The sequence below is a fragment of the Hippoglossus hippoglossus genome, chromosome 12 (genome assembly GCF_009819705.1).
Source record: "Hippoglossus hippoglossus isolate fHipHip1 chromosome 12, fHipHip1.pri, whole genome shotgun sequence".
NCBI classification, from domain to species: domain Eukaryota; kingdom Metazoa; phylum Chordata; class Actinopteri; order Pleuronectiformes; family Pleuronectidae; genus Hippoglossus; species Hippoglossus hippoglossus.
The window spans coordinates 8049914-8070391 of record NC_047162.1 but is presented as its reverse complement, the minus strand read 5'-3'; the positions used below and the strand labels follow the sequence as shown (position 1 = coordinate 8070391).

The 20478-nt window shown below is 41.9% G+C and overlaps 1 protein-coding gene across 2 annotated transcripts in view; it reads left to right on the top strand.

The window, feature by feature from the left end:
- Positions 1-20478, top strand: part of csgalnact1a (chondroitin sulfate N-acetylgalactosaminyltransferase 1a) — a 36499-nt gene extending 16021 nt beyond the window's left edge. For both annotated transcript variants that reach the window (XM_034603020.1, XM_034603021.1), the window contains exons 3-8: positions 2225-2441; positions 5040-5141; positions 16105-16283; positions 16920-17014; positions 17266-17347; positions 19039-20478. In XM_034603020.1, coding sequence (XP_034458911.1) covers positions 2225-2441; positions 5040-5141; positions 16105-16283; positions 16920-17014; positions 17266-17347; positions 19039-19334 — 971 coding nt within the window. In that variant the 3' untranslated portion in view covers positions 19335-20478. The remainder of the gene's footprint in view (positions 1-2224; positions 2442-5039; positions 5142-16104; positions 16284-16919; positions 17015-17265; positions 17348-19038) is intronic.

Sequence of the window (20478 nt, the reverse complement as noted above, 5' to 3'; positions counted from 1 at the left end):
GCATCTGTGTGTGCGTTCACATAAACAGCCTCTACAAATCCTGAGCCAGACAGCAGGAGAGTGCAGAGAGCTTTTAATGAAATAGCGACTCTCTCCTGCTGGTATTTTGCAGTGAGTGCCCTTTAATGGATTTACCCATCGATTTTAAGCAAATCGGGGAAAACACAGCTTCTTTTTTTTTTTTGTCAACTATAGCCAGACAGGAGAAAGGCAGTCGGGTTGGCTGTCGGCTGTCAGAGGCTGCACACACAAGCTAGTGAGCTGAAACTGCACACAAACAGTGGAGGTATGCAAAATGACCTCTCCAACCACTGAGGTCTGTGCTCAAGAAAGGGACAGAGGGAAGCAGTTTAGACAGAAAGACAGAGACAGGAAGTGAAGGCATTTAGTCTAAATTCTTCAACATATTTACTAAATTGAAGCTTATCGCGTCCCTTTGGGGATTGAGGCCGCCCATCACAGGAAGTTGGCCAACCTAACCGGAAAGCTGCTATCAGACTTTAGATCTTTACCCACAGCTACTTTCTGTTCTCGCTCTTTCTCCGTCATTGTATTTGATCGTCTTCTATCTGCGTGTGTGTGTGTGTCTAGTCTTTTCCTTATCTCCTCGAAGACCGTGCACTTCCTTTTTTTCTGTTTTCTTCCTCACTCTCTCTTTCTTTTCAGACTGGTTTCACTTCTTACTTTCTATTCCCCATTTCCCTTCCCGTCGACCTCAGCAGGTCAATTTGCAAGTAATAACCTTAGTAATACCTGGGTAATTGAGAAACAACTTTCTCTCTGGAGAAACCAGCAGACGTATTGCATGAAATAAGGATATTGGTCCAGATGACCATAATAGCCTTTCTCTCAGTGTGTATGTGTCATATGTGTATGAACAGTTATTGCTCTTTGCCCAGCAGCAGAGAGCATGGACAATGTCTCACGTTGCCTCATTTGCCCTGGTTCTTATACACACAGTAGCTATCAGAGAACTGATGACTCACACACAAAGAAATAATGATGAAGCTGATGCGAAAAAGGCTTTTCCCTTGAAAGATATTATTGTAATTTTCAGAATTTGATATCAACCTACGCAAATGGAAAAACCTCATGGGATCTAAACAAGAGCCACACCCGGGAGAAATAAAAACTGAAAAACCTAATCATTGAGACAAAGTAAACGCGCAGAGGAACAACAGGCAGAGAAACAACAGGCAGAGAAACAACAGGCAGAGAAACCAAAGTCTAACATTAAAGCTCTAACATTAAAGATCTTGTCTTTTAGCTCTCGCTGAGAGCTAAAAGACAAGATCAATACCACTCTCAGTGTGTGTTCAGCTAATGCTCATGGGAGAAGTTTGCCTTCAAGGTTTTCTGACTGATAAGCCCTGAAAGCAAATGTAACTCTCAACAGCATTCAATATAAATGTATAGAGCCTGGAGACCATTAGCTTAGCTTAGCATAAACATGGAAGTAGAGGAAGCTTTAGCACAGTTTGTAAACTTGTAAAACACAACTTGGTTCAGTATTGTATAACTGTATTGATTAAAGGGACAAAATGTAACATAATTAGCTTCACAGTGCTGGTATTTTTAGCGATGGTAGCAGTATTGCTCTATTAACTTGTGGCAGATATTCGTGTCACCCTCAGGATTATTTGAGAAAATTTTATATATCCTAGTTTTAGAATATTTTATGACCCAATCTGGGACAAGTGTTTTGGAGCTTCTGTAATCGGCAAATGTTAGCATGCTAACGTTCTAAATATGATAACCATACGTCAGTACGATAAATCACCTAAACTGGCAGAAACGTTATTTTGACTTATTTAGTTTGGCCGTTGTCCAATCGGCTCACATGGAGTAGGAAGGATTTATGATCTATACTGCAGCCAGCCATCAGGTTGCGATTGAGATGTTTTGGCTTCACTTTTGGGGAGCTGTCATGTCATCCATCTTTATATGCAGTCTATGGTACTGCCTTATGTAGCATGGACATTAAACATGCTACATCTTTTGACAGAGCTAGGCTAGCTCTTATCATCTGCCTTCAGTCTTTATGCTGAGCTAAAAATATTGTCTCCTTGCTGTAGCTTTATATCTAACAGACAGATTTGTGATTGGTGTCAATCTTTTCATATAACTTTGGTTAAAAATGAGCAAATTTCCCCAACTGTTCCATTGAATGTGCTCATAGGTTTTTTTAGGTCCTGACTTCATGTCTCTTTGTCTCATCAATCAGGTATCACTCGCACAGAGAGGGACAAAGGGACGCTGTACGAGCTGACCTTCAGAGGGGAGTCGAGTAATGAATTCAGACGCTTGGTCCTGTTCCGTCCCTTTGGACCGCTGATGAAAGTGAAAAACGAGAGGGTGGACACATCAAACATCCCCATCAACATCGTCGTCCCGCTGTCCCGGCGCACAGACAAGTTCAAACAGTTCATGCAGAACTTCAGGTGGGACTGAACCTTCCACTTCTCATCATGATTTCTTTGCTCTTCCTCCGATTTGACAGTAACACAAACAATGTGACAGAAACAGAAGCATCACAATAATCAAATTATTCAAGGAGGTTCTCGGCAAAACTAATGCACACAAATGTGATACTCTGCTATTCAAACCCAGTTTTTATTCCAGTTTTACATTTTAATTGGGGATCAGGCAGACAGTGACAAGAAGTGGAGGGGATTAGAGGAAAGGAAATTAACATGAGGGAGGCTTTTTTTCTTTTCTGCAGAAACATGTAATTAACATTTTGAAACTGCACACAGTGTTATCAGTTAATTTATTTTTGTGCTGGTAGGCATAATCACAATGCAAATAATATGAGAGAGAGTTAAGTGACTCAGACAAGAACATGAATAACAGCTCCCATCTCTGCATCTGTCACCATAGCCGTTTTCGGACACGAGCTCCGGAAAATGTCCAGGAAATTGGGTCAGCATATTTTTTTATTTGAGATTGTGTCTCACATAAAAAGAACGCAGCAAGAGTTTGCCCAAGTCAGGCATGTTCACAATGTTGTGTGTTCTGCAGCACATCGCCACAGGCATATCGACAAACTCTTGTTTTACTTCCAAGTGGAAATCTTTGTCATAATCTTCTAAGTGGAGCCTAAGGCGCCTCTTTTTCATTCTGAGATATTTGTATTATTTTTGTTTTTTCTGTTTTGGGTCATGTGTTAAAAACGTCATCAACTCGCCCACACGCTTGCGGTGAATTTTGCAGACATTTTCCTTCTGTGCTCTCACATGGGATCACTCAGACATTTTCTGTAGATTTTACTCGGGGGGGGGGGGGGGGGGGGGGGGGGGGTCTAGCAGGAAAAGTTCCAGGAGCAACTTACTTGGACATTTCATTCATCTTTTTGCCATGGATTTCTTTTGTGAAGCACTTAATAACCTGGTTCAGATAAGTGCTATACAAATAAAGTTATTATTATTAGCTGTTTCACATAGAGCCCCTCCGGGCTACACATTCAGTGCATGTCTGAAAGCAGCTTACATGCTCACTGGAAATGTTTCACAGACCCCATACATTTTTGATGCATCACAAACAGATCCAGGCTATACTCTCTGGATGCGATAAAGAATTCATGAAAAAGAAAAAGCACAAAGGTTTGATTTTCTTTTCATGGATCCCTGCAGCTGCAAGGTCAAATGAAAGTTTATCACTTAATTGCTGTCATTAAAAAAAAAAATCATATTTTGAAATGCGTTCAGAAATCATCAGCGAACAGCAGCAGCAGCTTGTTCCAGCTCCACACTCTTTCACCATCAGCTGAGGAAACATCCTCTTTAATGTGTGTGATTTATTGTGCTGCCACGGCTGCTTATCACAGCTGTTTTTACATGGTAAATCCTGCTTAGTAGCAGTGTTGCAGCCCATTAAAATACCCCCCTGGGCAGACCAGCAGACGTTGATATAAAGCATGGCAAGGAGTGTATACTTGCTTAAAAGACTCTGCAAGTCGCTGAGCAAACTCTTTACCCTCATACATATTAACGGTCTTCTAGGATATACTGTGTGTGTGGGAGGTGCACGTGCGCGTGTGCGTTGAGGGGATGATGGTGGTGAGGGACGTATCAAATGTCCTTTACTCACATTTATGCTCGTAACTGCATTCTTGATTCACTGTGAAATGCCTCCCCAGTGCAGGATACAGAGATATGTGAATTCACATAAGCGTAAACAAACTGCAAACATTTGCAGCCAGACTCTGGAGTTTAAAGACTCATTTTCAGCACATGATAAAATTATTAGAAATGTTTTAATATTCTGTGGTCTGAGTAACAAAATTAGGAATGCTTCATTTATAACCCTACCAAAAAAATTAATTTACTTCTAATAATAGAGAGAGCCTTCAACACAACAGCATCTTTGACAGTAAAAATCATATTTTTCACGACTGCTCAGTATCCTCGGCACGTACTCAGTCATCTTTTAAAACATCCTGTGTTCATCTAGTTTTACAAGATAATTTCTCTCAAGTGCTTCTGGGCGACATTCTGACAAATGTGTGCGAGTCCTGAGTCTCCTGAGCAGAGGAGGTGAATTATACTTCAGCATGCGTGTGACGTATTTGACACGTCTCCATCAAAGCGCCCGCAGGCATCTGCCACCTGGTCTGTGTACTCACACACACACACAATCTCTGCCTGTGCTGTAACACAGAGTCACAATGAGGAGAGTCAGGGTTGCTTGCTTTTTTTTTGATTGACTAATTATTCCTTTGGTTGATAAATGTAAGGAAATAGTTACAAAAGGCACATCACAATCATCCAGATACAAAGATGTTAACTTTTTAATTAATTTATGACAAGAGCGAAAAATACAATAATATTTGCCTTTTTTTTAAAGAAATGACTTAAACGTTATTTAATTAATCAATAAATTATGCAAGTTGTTCCTTTTTTGAAAGATTGAAACCTCTACAGGCCTCCCATTTAAAACCTCTCAATTGTCCCCAGTGCTCTTCCTTCCTGTAATGTCCCCTGCTCACTTTGAGAATGCTTTCATCCATATTGTCCCTTCCTCTTTGTGTATACGTACAGGGAGGTGTGTGTGCGGCAGGACGGCCGAGTCCATCTGACAGTGGTGTATTTTGGGAAGGAGCAGATGAGCGAAGTCCGCAGCACTCTGGAGAACACGTCCAGGTGGGTTGGAACCGCAGCCAAGATCAGATCATTGAATTAGAGGCCGAAAGCAGAAGATGGAGTGATATTTACGTTTGTTTTGTTTAACACAGCCGGGTAAATATTTTGTCACCGTTTCCCCACATGCAACAGAAACCCCTCTCTCACGTTTTCTAATCTGTCGCTCTCTATCTCACGACACCCACAAAACACACAACCCTCCTGGGTCGGCACCGTGCCACAGCCAGTCATCTGGCTGATGAATAATGGAGCAGTGTGCCACCCATGCCAAGGGGCTGAGGGCTCGCAGCCGACACAGATAAATCATAACAGGCCCGTGATCGTCCGTGACTCATGCTAACCCTCTCACAGGACCTGGACGCCCACACCACAGGAGACGTGGCTGATCGCGAGTCAGATCCACCGTGTGGACTGAGCCACAGTTCCCCGAGGGAGTTGCTATGGTGACGCTAGTCGATTTCCCAGCCCTGAAGGTTTTTGTGTGGCCTTGAAATCGGTCGGACTATCTCCAGTATCACACTGCGCCTCTTTGTCTCTCCGTGTCGCCTCCTGTTGCTGTCGCTGAGGGGAAACGGTGGAGATAAGAGACGAGGCGGCGTTAAATAGTCTCAGAGTGAAGTGTCACATGAAGCATAAAGAAAGCAAAGCCTGTGGCTGTAGAGAAAAGAACACAAACAGCCAACAGGAAAATATTCAAACACTTATATCGCAATGATGCATTTCGTGATCGATCAATTCTGTAAAACAATTTAATAGTTTACATACATTCGTAGCAGACAGTGTTTAATTTACAACAGTGTGGTAATCAATTTTCAGCCATTTGACTCCTCCACTCCAGAGTATCAATGTAAGATCGGAAGTAGCATAAGGGTACACCGTTAATGTTAGCATTAGCAAACCTTGTTGACGAGTAACGCTGTCACAGATGACTTCATCAAAACAATTAAGTTCACCAGACAGATCGTGAGTGTATCACAGGGCCAACATACATCCACTTCTACAGTCAATTTAGAGTCAAACTTTGGAAGCCAGAGAACCTGGAGAAATCCTACGCAGACACAGGGAGAACATGAAACAGCGATTCGAACCGGGAACCTTCTCGCCGAGAGACTACATTATCTCATCCCCTGTATCGCATTTGCAATATATTGCCAGATTTCTGCCAATACACAGCCCAGCAACCTGCAATATTGTTTCTGTACTGCATGTGGGAGAATTCTTAAAGGAGTGACAGAGAGCTGAGAAATGCACTGTTGGAACAAAAGTGAGTCAAGGTACAGTCAGGGAGAGAAGGTTGTTGAAGCACACCGCCTTGTAATTTCCCCCCAGAGCTATGGCCCTGCTTTGAACTCTGAGGCTTTTTGTATTCTCCTCACAGTCTAACAATACATTCATCAGTTGAATGGGGGGTATGAATCTCTGCATCATTTCTTTAATGTGGCTTTTGGGACCAGGGTTGAAATGAATGGGTGTCATCATTAGAAGATAACTACCTGTGGTTCTTTAATCTGGGACCCCGGGCAAATGCACACACAATACATATAACACACAGATACAACTGCTAACGGCCTGCAGGCTCACAGTGGAAGATGTGCATGTGCTATTAGGCTGAAAGTGAAAGGATGAAGATAAAACCTATTGATTTATGTGAATAATTTAATCGCTGAATTTAATTGCCAATTTAAGTCCATCACTACTAGAGCCCAAAGCAATGTCTTCACATATTTCAGAAGATTCATTTTACCTTTAAGGTATTTAATAGATACAATACATAAAATATATCATAACTGCGATTAACAGCCAAGAAAGTGGCTCCAGGTGTCAATATGTGCATCACAGAATATCTGATGATTAGTAGGTGAGACAGAAATATAGTTTTGACTGCAAAAGGAAAATTCCGTTGATCAACAAGTTGTCACAGACGATGCTTAGGCAGCCATTAATGTTTGTGCCAATAGTTCTCATGAAATTCAGTCAAAATCATGAATGTACACCTCAAGTTGGTGCTAGAGGAGGAGAATAGGAGTTCAGCAGAGATGGGGAACATTCATATTTTTTTGGTAAGTTTCACAACAAACCATAATTGTTTAAGTATCAATAAAAGGAAAAATGTCAATCTCATGGTGGTGATGTTGACTAAATGGATATCCAAAGTCAGGATTCATCCTTTTGGGACCATGAATGTCATGTTCACCACAATCAAACTAGTGTTTTTTGTAGATATTTCAGTTTGCACCAAATTGAGTTTTAAAACCAAGCACAAGCCAATTCTCACATATGATTTGTATTGAATGTTATTATTGAATGAGTTCAAGAATGAATCAATTATCACAATTGCTTTTTATCGACCGACTAATCTGTTCAGCTGAGCAGCAACACATGTTTATTTTACTCAGTGCTTAAACTAAACACAAACCGGAAAAGTATGTAGAGAAAAACAGATTCAAATTCAGCCCTTTTATAGTATAAACAGTTATCTTTAAGACCAGGAGAACATTTTAGCTGGAATATTCTGTCTCAACAGCTGTACTGACACTGGGATCCTAAAATCACGAGTTCCAGTCCCGTTTCTGTCAAGATGTTGTGAAGGTTGAGACTGGGACAGAGCAAAACACACCTAAAGTAGCACTATCAGGACTAAGCGTTCCCTGGGTGTGGTGGTGTATTTCAAAAGGTTAATCCAAAGTCTAAAAGAGTTCAGGGTCAACCACACTCTGCTCACTCTGAAGGCAAGTACACACACACTCACGTACATCCTCAATCACAAAAGTCAATATCTGTTCCCAGCAGTGATGGCATCATTAGCTGATCCGATTCTACGCTGCCCTTCCTACAAATTAAATTCACCTCCAGAAACTGGTTTAGTTTGCGTCTGCTCCTGAACCACCTCCAGCTGTTTGTCCTTTTTCTGCTGTGGAATCACATGCAGTCACACACTCTGCTTTTTAATAGCACCACTTGAATTCTTATAAAAAGGCATTGTGACCCAGCACAGTGTTTAGACTGTCAGTAAAGCAGCATTGTACTAGACCCCAATGACCTCAGTGTGCATGGGCACAATCACATTTTGGGGGTTCAAGAAGAGCGGGAGACGTGCATTCAGTTCAAAATTAAATCTTTATTTAATAGGAGGACTGTAATAAGGACCAGAGGAAAAAAGACAGATGGTTATAAGTAAAAACGAATAACATTTCATAATGTTCATAAAAGCTAAAATAACTGAAATACTGAAACAGAAACAACACAATTTAACATAAATAGGAGATTATGTAGGCAGCGTATTTACCACAGGGAGAAAATATCGCAAACCCCAATAGACACCACCACATGAGCACACTGATCACTACCACTGCAACTTACACTGCAAGAACAAACACTGTTCAAGTGACCACCACCCATCAGGTTAGTTCAGGGTCACAATAAAATATTTTTAAAAAATAAGCAATCAACACAATTATTAAAGGTCGAACAGTCCATCAGGAACGTGATGCATGAGACGTCGGACCAACAGTAAAAAACAACTCATACTAGTGGCCAGTTATCACTGGTGTAGGCACAGCAGCGGTCTGGCACTTAATCTGCAAAGAGGGGGAGACGAGGTCAGTCATCAAACTGCAACCAAATACATTTGAGGGGAATCACCCTTTACGTTGCTATTAAATATTACCTTGCTCAATATGGGGCCCTACTTCACAGCGACAATGGCTGACTCTGTACTGTGGCTCAGACATCGGGGAGGTGAACCCTGAATCTTCTCTCAAACATTGGGCCACAGAAATCTGGGTCGAGGCATAGCCACAAAACTGAATGTATAAGAAACCTCATTAGATTTAAGGCAGAAAAATAAAACCTCTCTTTCTCCCAGTCTCCCTTACCTGCACGAACACAGCAGCCACCATCAACCAGGCATCAGACAAAGAGGCAGTAATTGCCCGCACCTGTCCTTATAAAGGGGGGGAGCTCTCCAATCCCACCTAATAGGGCGGTGCTCTAACTCCTAGCTGTCAGCCCTCACACATTTGCAAGACTATCAGCAGCCATTATAAACTTCTTGTGGCAAATTTTCCAGCATTGGCCTGTCAACCCCTCTCCTGGATTCAATGGGGTGAAAAAAAAAAGGTTTTACCATCCCTGCAAAGGAGGTTATGTTTCCGTTTAGTTTGGTGGAAGGATGTGGTACTGGGTCGAGGAAGACTAAATTTAGGTGTGGATCCGGATCAGAGGGGGCAGATCCAGAATCACTTTCTTTAACATTGCGAGATTTAATTTAATTTCCTTGGCAATAATGGATCTGGATGAAATAAATCTTGTATGTTTATGGGACTCAACTGACTATGAATTTGTATTTGATGAATTTGAATGAAAGTTGGGACTCTACTGATGGTAGATAGTTAATGAGGGCAATGTTTCAGTTAATCAGAGCTGCAGTCTTCAAGCATTCGGGGAGACACCAGGGATATCTGTTAAAGCAGATGGAAGTAGCCACGGAAATTTCAAGTACATCGCTTACACATCTGTTCTTCAAAGCAAGAACTCAAGCTGAATCCATTGGGGAGGTGTACAGTACGTTTCTGAGCCTTTAACATATGCAAGAACAAAGATCCTATACAACGTGAGATACAGAGTGAAAACGAGAGCAAGAGGGAGGTTGTGTGTAAAGCTGGAAGAAGAATGAGTGACCTGTTCTAAAGAGATACCCGTCAATATGTATAAATAATTACTGTGCTTCAGAAGCAGAGATGATCACTCAGGGGAAAACAGAAAGACAGCAGAGGAGATGTGTGAAAAGTAGATGGGAGAGCAAGGCAGAGGCAGATTTTCTGAGGATGGAAAAATAACGTGAAACAATCATCTCAAACAAAACTGGACATGTTTATAAAAAGAGAAGGACGAACAATTTGGACAGACAGAGCCTGCCTCTCTGATCTTTCTTTTGGACCAAGTTTCAGCCTCTCAAACGAGCCTGTCGTGCTGCAGTGGCATTTCATTCAGTTCACACGTAGGTCAACGACTCTCCGTAGAGCCTCTGACAGATCTGGGGAAGCAAGAAGATAATGTTGAGCAGAAGGTCACGGAGAGAAGATTATGAGTCGATTAAATGAGACGCAAATCAGAGAGGAGTTAGAAAGACGTCCAAGTATTCATATCAGAGAAAGCATGTGTCTTTGCAGATCGCCAGTATGGACCCACTCAGTAAATTGCTCAGTGTTAATAACTTGCCCGAGGGCACAGCCTGAGAGTGATCATAACAAGCCCATAGCTCGACTCTCCATCACATGCACGGACTACTGATTCCCCAGCTCGCTGTTAGCTTCTTCTACAGTAGCCCAGAGAGGACACACCAGCCTCCCACCTCAGTTAACAGCAGCCATGTGACTAACAGGAAGAAATTTGATGTTAAAAATTTATTGTGAGCATGAAAAATGCCAAGGTTAGAAGAAAGAAACTGACCAGCATTAGAAACACAGAGCGATGATGAGGAATTCAGCTTTAGCTGAAATGTATTTTATGGGGCCACAAGATAGCGAGCAGCTCTGTGTGGATATGTGATTAGCACAGCATTGCTTTGAGCTAATATCAGCACGAATAATGTTCACAACAATGCTAACATGTTGATCCTTGGCCAGTAATGTTGACTATAGTCAACGTTTTAGCAAAATGTGTAAGCATGCTAGATAGCGAATGGAAAGGACATTAGTTTCGCAGGTGCTGGGTCATGAATCATATTGGACAAACTAAATGTTAACTAAAAGAAAGCACGATCACTGGATTATCATAGGTTTTAGAATTTATCCTCTGGGGAACATGAATAACATACAAAAAATTTGGAGGATCAGAGGATCACTGAGGTCATTAGGATTATGATTTATCCTCCAGGGAGCATGAATCATAGAGTGTAGTTAAAGATGGAGTACATGACGGTCTAGCGATAGTGAAGCCAGTGTCTTGATTGCACCCTGGTGGCTCGTTACAGTATAGGTCATAAATCCCGCCTCCTCCATGTTAGTCGATGGGACATGGACACGGTTAATATTTTATTGTCAGTAAATAGATGTTATTTTGGTTAGTTCTCATCACACTGATGTATGTTTAAGAGCTCATGGTGACCCTTGATTTTGGTTTTAATTACATATTTCAAATAAAATGGGAAGAAATGTCATGATTGACATCTGAGATTGACTCCTGATTGGCAAACTCTTGCTCTTTGGCACAGGATGGAAGCGTTAATTTGTATCCCGGATATTTTGGCTTAATTTCTGGATAGAGGGAGGAAGTGGAGAAGCGTCATCCACCTTTATATCTATGGTTTTAATGTTTGTACAAAATGTCATGGTAATCTGTTTTATAGTTGCTGAGATTTTCCGTCTGGACCAAAGTGGTGAGCGGACTGACTTTGCTATTCAGAGAGCGATGCCACGGCTAAAAACCAAGCATGCTTCTCTGGTATCTGAGAAATGTGCTGAGATTAAAAAAGAAGCCTGGTTTTGGCCACGCATATATAAGGGCTTACAGTCAAGACTTTTCACATTCAGTAGTCACCATGACCTGCAGTCAGTCCTCCAGCTATAACCCCACACAAGTTAATACATACAAATTGTTACACAGAGGCAGAAATTCCCAGGGAAAGCAAAAGGAAATCAGGTCTCCGCTGCCTGTCCCGAGCAGAACTAACAGGATCAGCCATGCTGCTGAGACACAACATGACAGCTCTTTACAAGCTTCGCACCCTGACACAGATTCAATAATTTAGCCGCTACTAGGTACCAGTCATCACGCCTGCAGTAAACAAACCGACTATTTCAGGCCATAATACGGGTGCTGATGCCTTTGGCACAGAAGGAAGAAAAAGAGCAGGATATAAAAAGTAATACAGAAAACAGAGATTCAAACTCACTTTCCCACATGACACACAAAAGTGGAGCCTGTCTGTCTGTAAGAATTATTTTAACACACACAGGCCAACACACATAAACCATTTATCTACTATATCTATCTAACAGTATACCCAAAGACATGCAGGTTAGATTAATTGGAGACTCTATCAGAGACCGTCTTGGAGGGATGGATGAACAATATATCAACCTCGACAATTACACCCTCAATAAATTGTTAATCATGGAAATATCATCACAATAAATGATTAATGACCAATATCCAACTTCATTTAATTTAAAATGTAAACATGCACAAGTGTATTTGTAAATGTTGTTCAGTGTTTAGATGCTTCGGATAACTGAAATGCTCATTACAACTTTCTTGCCAAGAGTTAGATGTCTGTAGAAACTATTTATAGTGATGGATGATGGTTCTCCACTTCCTCCCACCATCCAGAAATTAAGCCAAAATATCCTGGATACGAACGCTGCCATCTTGTAACTGGAGCCAGAGAATGATGAGGGGATGGAGCCGGTCTGGTGGCAAGGTCCCGCCAATACATGTGCTCGACCAATCGCGAGACAATCTCAGCTGTCGATCATGACGGTCCACCTCATAAAATTGTAATAAAAGTAATAAAAACCAAGAGGAAAATTATCTCTTGGACAAAAATCTGTTTGATAAGGACTAACTAAAATGACAGAAACCATCTTTGAGAAAAAACATTTTTGACGTGTACTTATTAGTTTGGTCAATGTCCTATCCACTAACATAGATGAGGCAGGACTTATGCCCTGTGCTGCAGACCACCACCAGGTGGCGATCCAGACACTTTGGCGTCACATTTTGGCGGCTGTCATGTCGTCCATCGTTATTTACAGTCTATGGTCTGTATACCGTACATGTAGCTGACCATAAAGACTGGGAACAGAGGGATCTGTCTTTATACTAAGCTAAGCAGCTGCTGGCTGAAGCTATATTTTGTGTACCGACATGAGAGTGGTATCAATCTTCTCAATAAACTTCTAACAGACAGAAAGCAAAGAAGCATAACCTTCAAAATGCCAAACCTTTCCTTTAAAACAAATACAAATATCAGAGACACTTCTCTAAGGAGTTTTAAATCTTGTCTTCATCTCTGACAAATGAGCTCCTCGCCCCTTTAAAGTTGAGACTGAGTCAACATGGGAACGTGGTGTTGCGTTTACATTGTGTGAGACAATCGGAGCTATTGTGCGCGGTCTCTGCCATCTGTGCTGGACAGTTTAGTGCCAGTGGGCTGGGTCCACCTCTCCTGGGACTCTGTGTAGACTGTGGAACAGATCGACTCTGTTTGGATTCATAAACTGCAGACGGACGAGGAGACTGGACTCTGACTGACCGTATGTAAACTCATACAGTCAGATGTTTAAGGACGCGTCCTCATTTGACCTGAACATTTCACACAGCATTTGAAGTCATCGGACATTTTTGGGTGGTGGGGACATTGTTTGCTCTGGTTGACAGGAGCTGCTTTTCACACAGACAAATAAGATGCTCATAAGTGGCGTCGTGTTTATGTTGCTCTGGGCTTTTAGAGCCACTCAGGATTAAAAGACTTTGTTATTTTGGGAGAGGCTCAAATGGTGGAAGTGAGACAAAAGTCTTTTTTCACATTAATACGCATTTATTTACCCAGATACACAATATTCACCGACACAAACGCACAGTGAGAGGGAACTATGGGGAGTGTGATTCAAGCTGCCTCAGGCAAAAACAAACTGACCACGTTTCCTCCGGCCGTCCCTGTTTCCTCCAACAAAGCTGTGTACGTCTGTCTATGACGTGTTCTGTTCCACGGCCTCACATGAATGAGAGAGGAGGTTTGATCCTGTTTGTTCTGCCTCGGACTCAGACGTGTGAACCAGTTTCTCCTCAGTATCATCCATCTGAAGTGTGTGTGTGTTTGTGTGTGTGTGTGTGTGTGTGTGTGTGTGTGTGTGTGTGTGTGTGTGTGTGTGTGTGTGTGTGTATGCGCATGAGTAAAGGATTAGTCACTAACAGTGCGCGTTGTTAAGGAAAAAGCTGCAGCTGTGCACATCTGGATCCAGCTGTTCCTCTTAACTCTCACCACATCCTTGAAAAAAGCACAGGAGGAAGCTTTGTTATGTCCCATGTAATTCGTTTTTGGCTGCAGTTAAAGCTCGTGCGTATCATGACCGGGATGAGACTGAGAACATGAAATGCAGTCAGACCAGAAAATAATAATTGTGCTGATGTGAACTTTTGAGTAACGACTTGTGAGGTCATGATGTTTTAATCTGCGGGTGGAAAATGCTAAAGGCAGAAAAAGGGGGAGAAAACAGAGGATCGCTGCCAGATTAACTCGCCAGCGAAGCCCGGGGCAAAATTGGACTGTGGGTCCCTGCTGACCTTCAGCTTCTTCACCGCTCTGATGTATTTACACACTCATTAGGCACAGTTCTCACAGCAGCATGATTATATTTTCCTGAAATCGAAACCAGTTCTCATCTTCTGAAAAAATGATCCAGCCTCGTGTGTGGCGTGCGGCATTAGGTTGCTGTAATTTGATTGAAGATGAATTGATTTAGGAATAATATCCACCATGAAAGCATAAAATAAACTGAAATAATGAAAAGGATTAAAGCAACTGTATGTAACGTTTACTGAGCAACGGTGCCCTCTGTAGCCATTTCTGGTAATTAATTGTGTTGGGCTCCATATCCGAGTGAAAATATTCAATGTTTTTTATTGACCTCTAAGCCTTTTTAACTGATCTACTGTTCATCATTACTCTTAAACTTGCTGGACCTGATTCTGGAGAGCAGAAGATCGTACCGGCAAAATTAGATAGAGCATGAACAGACATTCACATTGAGGAATGGAAATAAGAAAGGCAGTGATGGTTTGATGGTAAGTGAACCATCAAACCAATTTTGAAGCTGCTATTTTAAGGTAAAAAAGAAAGAAACTGTGTTTTGTCTGTTTGAGAAGGTGAAAATGTAAGAGCCAGCTTAAGGCCCTCAGCGTTTCATTTGATGGAGCATCGTACTTCAGTGTTGCACATTCCCAAACAAATTAAGAGACAACTTACAAACCAATCACCACTAAGTGAATCTGAACCCCTTGGAGTAAATTAGCCACTTTTCTTGGTTGTTAATCCAGCGACAGGATTAATGCTCCATGCTGAATTACCTAATGTAGATAATGGCACCTGTTTGGCTGCAGAGCTGAATGGAAGATTACCTGCCGAATAATTTTATAATTAGAATCTCAGTTTCGGAAGCTTTTCAACCAACATGTCAGTCGAAATCTCACTTCTGCTCTATGCGTCTCAGTTCATCACATCCAGTTTACTTTGATTATTCGCTCTCGTTTTCTCTGTCGTCCCATTAGTGTCAGTTCAATTAAGCAGATGTATGATGTTTTGATTCAAAACATTTTTTAATCAGGGCACATCAGCTCAGAAAATGTATTTGATGTGACATCTTTCAAATGGGAAGGCAATTTAAAATGCTTTAGCAAAGGCAAAGAAATCATTAAAAGAACAATAAAACCAGCACAATGAAACAGAAAAAGGGAACACAACACAGTAAAAATAATTAATACAATTAAATTCAAAACAATTCCATCAATAACTTGCCCCTAATACAATGAAGGAATTTCAATAGAGATTTGATAAACTGTGTAGATTGAATTAATAAACTAATAAATGAATGCAATTTATAGAAAAGTAGTGATATATTGTTTAGGAGGCGGCATAAAATAACTAATATACAGCAATAACTATTTTATAAAGACATTATATAAGGTGAAAAATATCAAGAATCTGAAAATGAGATGTGAAAAATCTGTAATATGTAAGACTTTTCTAAAATATTTTATAATCCTCCATGAAATTGCATCTTTCTACATAACACTGTTATATTTTCTGCCTCAGAAACAGTCTCACTACAGGAGAGTTGGAATAAGATTTTTGGGTTTTGAATGAATGTGTCTAAAATCAATCATGTCTCCTTTTTGCTGTAAGAAAACTGACTGCTGCTTGTCTGTCTCGCCGCTCTCGCTCCTCACTGTGTTTCTGCAGGGAGGTGAACTTTAAGAACTTCACTCTGCTGCAGCTGGACGAGGAGTTTTCTCGGGGTCGAGGTCTGGACGTCGGGGCCCGAGCCTGGAAGGGAGGCAACGTGCTGCTCTTCTTCTGCGACGTGGACATCTACTTCACCGCCGACTTCCTCAACAGCTGCCGACTGAACACACAACCCGGTGAGACGCACACAGAAAACACAACCACACACACATTCATACACTTCTATCTTTGTGAAAACACTCATTGGCATAACAACTTTAATTACCCTCACCTTAACCATCACAACTAAATGCTTAACTGTTGGGGTCATTTCACCATAACCCTCCTTGAGATTTTATTGTCTTGACAAACCAGCCATCCCAACCATCCTAACCCTGATCCCTGGGCCTACCCCTAACCACTCGGACATTATACCTAATCCCAATCACCTCTGTCTGATACAAACAAAGAAAAGACCTTGAGGTCCGTAGTTTAAAACCTCTTTTGGTCAACCCACTGCTGCCTCACCTGTGCCTGTGGTCTTTTAAACGTCCCATTTTATTGAATTCTAATTATTTATTTACACATCTGATCCTCGTAGCACTCATTCAGAATGCTGTGTTTTAGGTCTAATCTAAACTTAAACCTAATTCTAACCCTAAAAGCAAGTGTTTACTTTGTAATTGCCCTTTTACAAAGCGAGTACTGACCCAAATGTCCTCACTTTCCCGAAATGTGTCCTCACAAAGCTATAAGTTCACACAGGCACACACACACATTCCGTAAAAAATAATTTCCCAGCTGTCTGACAGCCCTGTCTCTCTACATCGCAGGTAAAAAGGTTTTCTACCCAGTGCTATTCAGCCAGTACAACCCCACTCTGATCTATGGAAGCCCTGAACACATCCCAACTGTGGAGCAGCAACTGGTAACACACACAAACACACAAACACACACAAACACACCAATCAAATCTGATGTTCTCCCTCTTCTTTTTTCAACCTTTCTGCAAGCCACTTCTTGAAAACGTTGTGCTTTATACCTGGGAGGTTGAGAAATATTTCCCCCTCTCCAGCTGCGTCTGTGTAGAAACCCAGAGAAGCTATTGAAGTACCTCCCCTGTGCATGGATCTGATATGTTTCTGACCTCTGTACGACGTGTGGTTGTTTTTCCTGCAGGTGATCAAGAAAGACACGGGGTTCTGGAGGGATTTCGGCTTCGGCATGACCTGCCAGTACCGCTCCGACTTCATTAACATAGGTAAATATTAGAGAACAACAACAATTAGAGCACTGCAGTCGTACCCAACACAACATCTTACTTAGCAATGCAGGAATTTATAAACAGTGGCTCCTGGGGGTAGATTATTTGTGCAGAGGCGTTGCATAACAGAGGGTAAAAATGGGCTTCCTGGATGGCGACGGAAATATGCACTGCTATGTTAATGGTGCCATGACTTAATGGATGTGGAAAAAAAAAAAAAAAATGGCTCGACATTGCATTACTCTCCTAACTCGGATGGAATTTTATTATATTACTCTGCATGAAGTAGCTCTGAGCAGCAGTAGCAGCATATATTAGCATCTCATCTCGTAGCCTCTCCGTCCTCTCCCTCCATATATTAGATCAGGAACATTGGCTCTCACGGCAGATTTACACCAATTTGGTTTCCCTCCAAAGTTTTATTGTTTTTATTGCTGCGTACTGCACCATTCCCACCAGACGTGACTGTTATTTGCTTTATTAGATTTTCTCATCATCTTATTATTACTGACTGTGTGGTTATTATCATATATTGTGTGTGCTATATTGTATATCTGGTATGAATGCAATCTGAGTATATTGCTGCAAAACAGCTTAATGCTCCCTGAATGAACAAATAATAATAATAACAATTATAAAGTGGTCTGGCGGAGGTAACAACTTTGACAGAGTGCAGCATTACCTGTTACCTACCGGATTTCTTTTAACCATCATCTAGGTCATTCATGATGACAAAAGGCCACAACCGTAATTCTTGAAGGCGTCACTTTATCCAAAGCGGCGCTATTGAACCCAAAATGATAAAACTGTTCATGTGCCTAAATACCCAATCATTAGTGTCACATGAGAGTGTGTCATTCCAGATGTCAAAGAAAACGGAAAATGAATTTGAAAGACTTGATGCGTACAGAAACGATAAGTTGTGGTTTTACAGCTGCTTATATGTGGACGACTTCATGCTCCGGCTCAGTGACTTCTATGAAATCTTGTTTTTATTCAGACGAAACAATCAAGTGTGCTGGTCTGCAGGCGAGCTGATTCCCCTTTTTTTTTCTCAGGGGTTTATGCTAAACTAAAGGAACCACAATTGTCTCAGATGAATCTCCACGGGAAAGAAAATTACCATGTTTCACAAATTGTCACAAAACTTCTCCTTTAAGACATCATTTAGTCCTGCAGGTTTATGCTCATCAGAAATGACAATGGAATTCATTATTTAGAACGTGAGTACGCACAAACAAATGAACCATTCATCTGCTGGGTTCATGTCTTCTCTCTGTCTAGCCCCGGAGCAGGAGTTAAGAGAGGAGGCCGAAAGACAAAATTCAAAACAAAACACCCAGCTTGTGTTACACCAAGTGAGAGCATCACGGTCCAGACATGCGAAGAAGCAGATTTAAACACGCCCGGTCGAGATATGTTGCCGTCAGTCGAGAGTTTCCTCGCTGCCACCTCACAAAACGACCAACCACCGTGCGGAGATTATGATCACGTTCTGTTTGCTCTAATCAGGACTCACAAACAGCATTCCACTAAGAGTTAGTGAACACAGTGCAGAGAAAACATTGCTTTGAGAAGTGTTTGCATATAAAGAGGTTTGAAATCTCTTTACACAACCACATGTTTAACGAAAGCTGTGAATCAAGAAGTTTGAAATCACGTCTATTCTATTCTATCTGTTCTCGCAGGAGGTTTTGACATCGACATCAAAGGCTGGGGAGGTGAGGACGTCCACCTCTACAGGAAGTACCTCCACAGCAACCTCCTCGTGGTGCGGGCGCCGTCACGAGGCCTGTTCCACCTGTGGCACGAGAAGCAGTGCGCCGATGAGCTCCCGCCGGACCAGTACCGCATGTGCATGCAGTCCAAGGCCATGAACGAGGCCTCGCACGGCCAGCTGGGGATGCTGTTCTTCAGGCACGAGATCGAGGCGCACCTCCGCAAACAGAAGCAGCAGCAGAACTCAAACCCCAAGAAGACATGAAGACTCACAAGTGGTTGAGTCAGACTCACTGCAATGACTGCAATCAGTTCGAAGTGAGGAGACGAAACCGGCTGATATGAACTACATAAGATTTTAAAGGAGTAGTTCAACTGTTTTTAAGGGATTATGCTTATTTGCTTTCTTTTCAAGGATTTCACTCTCATCTGTGTACACAAAATATGGAGCTGGAGTCAGAGGTGACTAGCTTAGCTTAGCATAAAGACTGGAAATAGAGGGACACAGCTAGCTGGCCCTGTCTAACGATGAAATAACCTGCGTATTAAGGACGATTTCAAGTAAAAGTATTTATAGCACATTTCGTGAAGACGTTTCACCAGGCTTCTTCAGCTCTAACTGTGTGATGGGAGTCCCAGGTATTTACCTTGTAGGGTCGTTAGGAGTCGTTGAGGTCACCTCATAGGCTGGAGCCACCCTGCTGTTGGTTTTGTTGGGAGTCGTTTGCGGGTCGTTGAGAGTCGTTGACCCACCCGCCCCCTGTGAGCCATGTGTCCTAAGGTGTGAATTGTGGGGAAACTTCCTGGTGATGGAAGCCAAGACTGTGTTGTATGTGGCTACTGTACTACTACTACTACTACAGTAGTAATACACAGTAGGTAGTGTCTTAAACCTCCTCCTCTGTTCAGAGATGGTTTCTCTGGTTTGACGTAGATGGCTTCCTTCACTCCTCTTTCAAACTTCCCTGGACAAAATGTGGACATTGTTGTCATCAAATGAATGTCCCTTGTACTTCAGATGTAGGTGGACTGCTGAGTCCTGACCTGAGGAGCTGGCTCTCCTGTGCTGTGCAATGCGTTTGTGAAGGGGTAGTTTAGTTTCCCCAGTGTACAGGTCTGTGCTTTCCTCACTACATTCAACTGCATGTACTACATTGCTCTGCTCATGTCTGGGTGTTATCTCTTTGGGATGGACCAGTTTCTGCCTCAGTGTGTTGGTGGGCTTGAAATGTTCTGGGATGTGGTGTTTGTTGAAAATCCTCCTTCAGATACAACATAATGGATCACAACATGGTGATATTATACAAATAAAATGGCCCGTCTGTTATACAGTTATATTATGTCATATAAACATTATTTCTCTTGCAATATGTTTAAGCACAATTTTAGTGCTAAAGTGGTTTGAGATG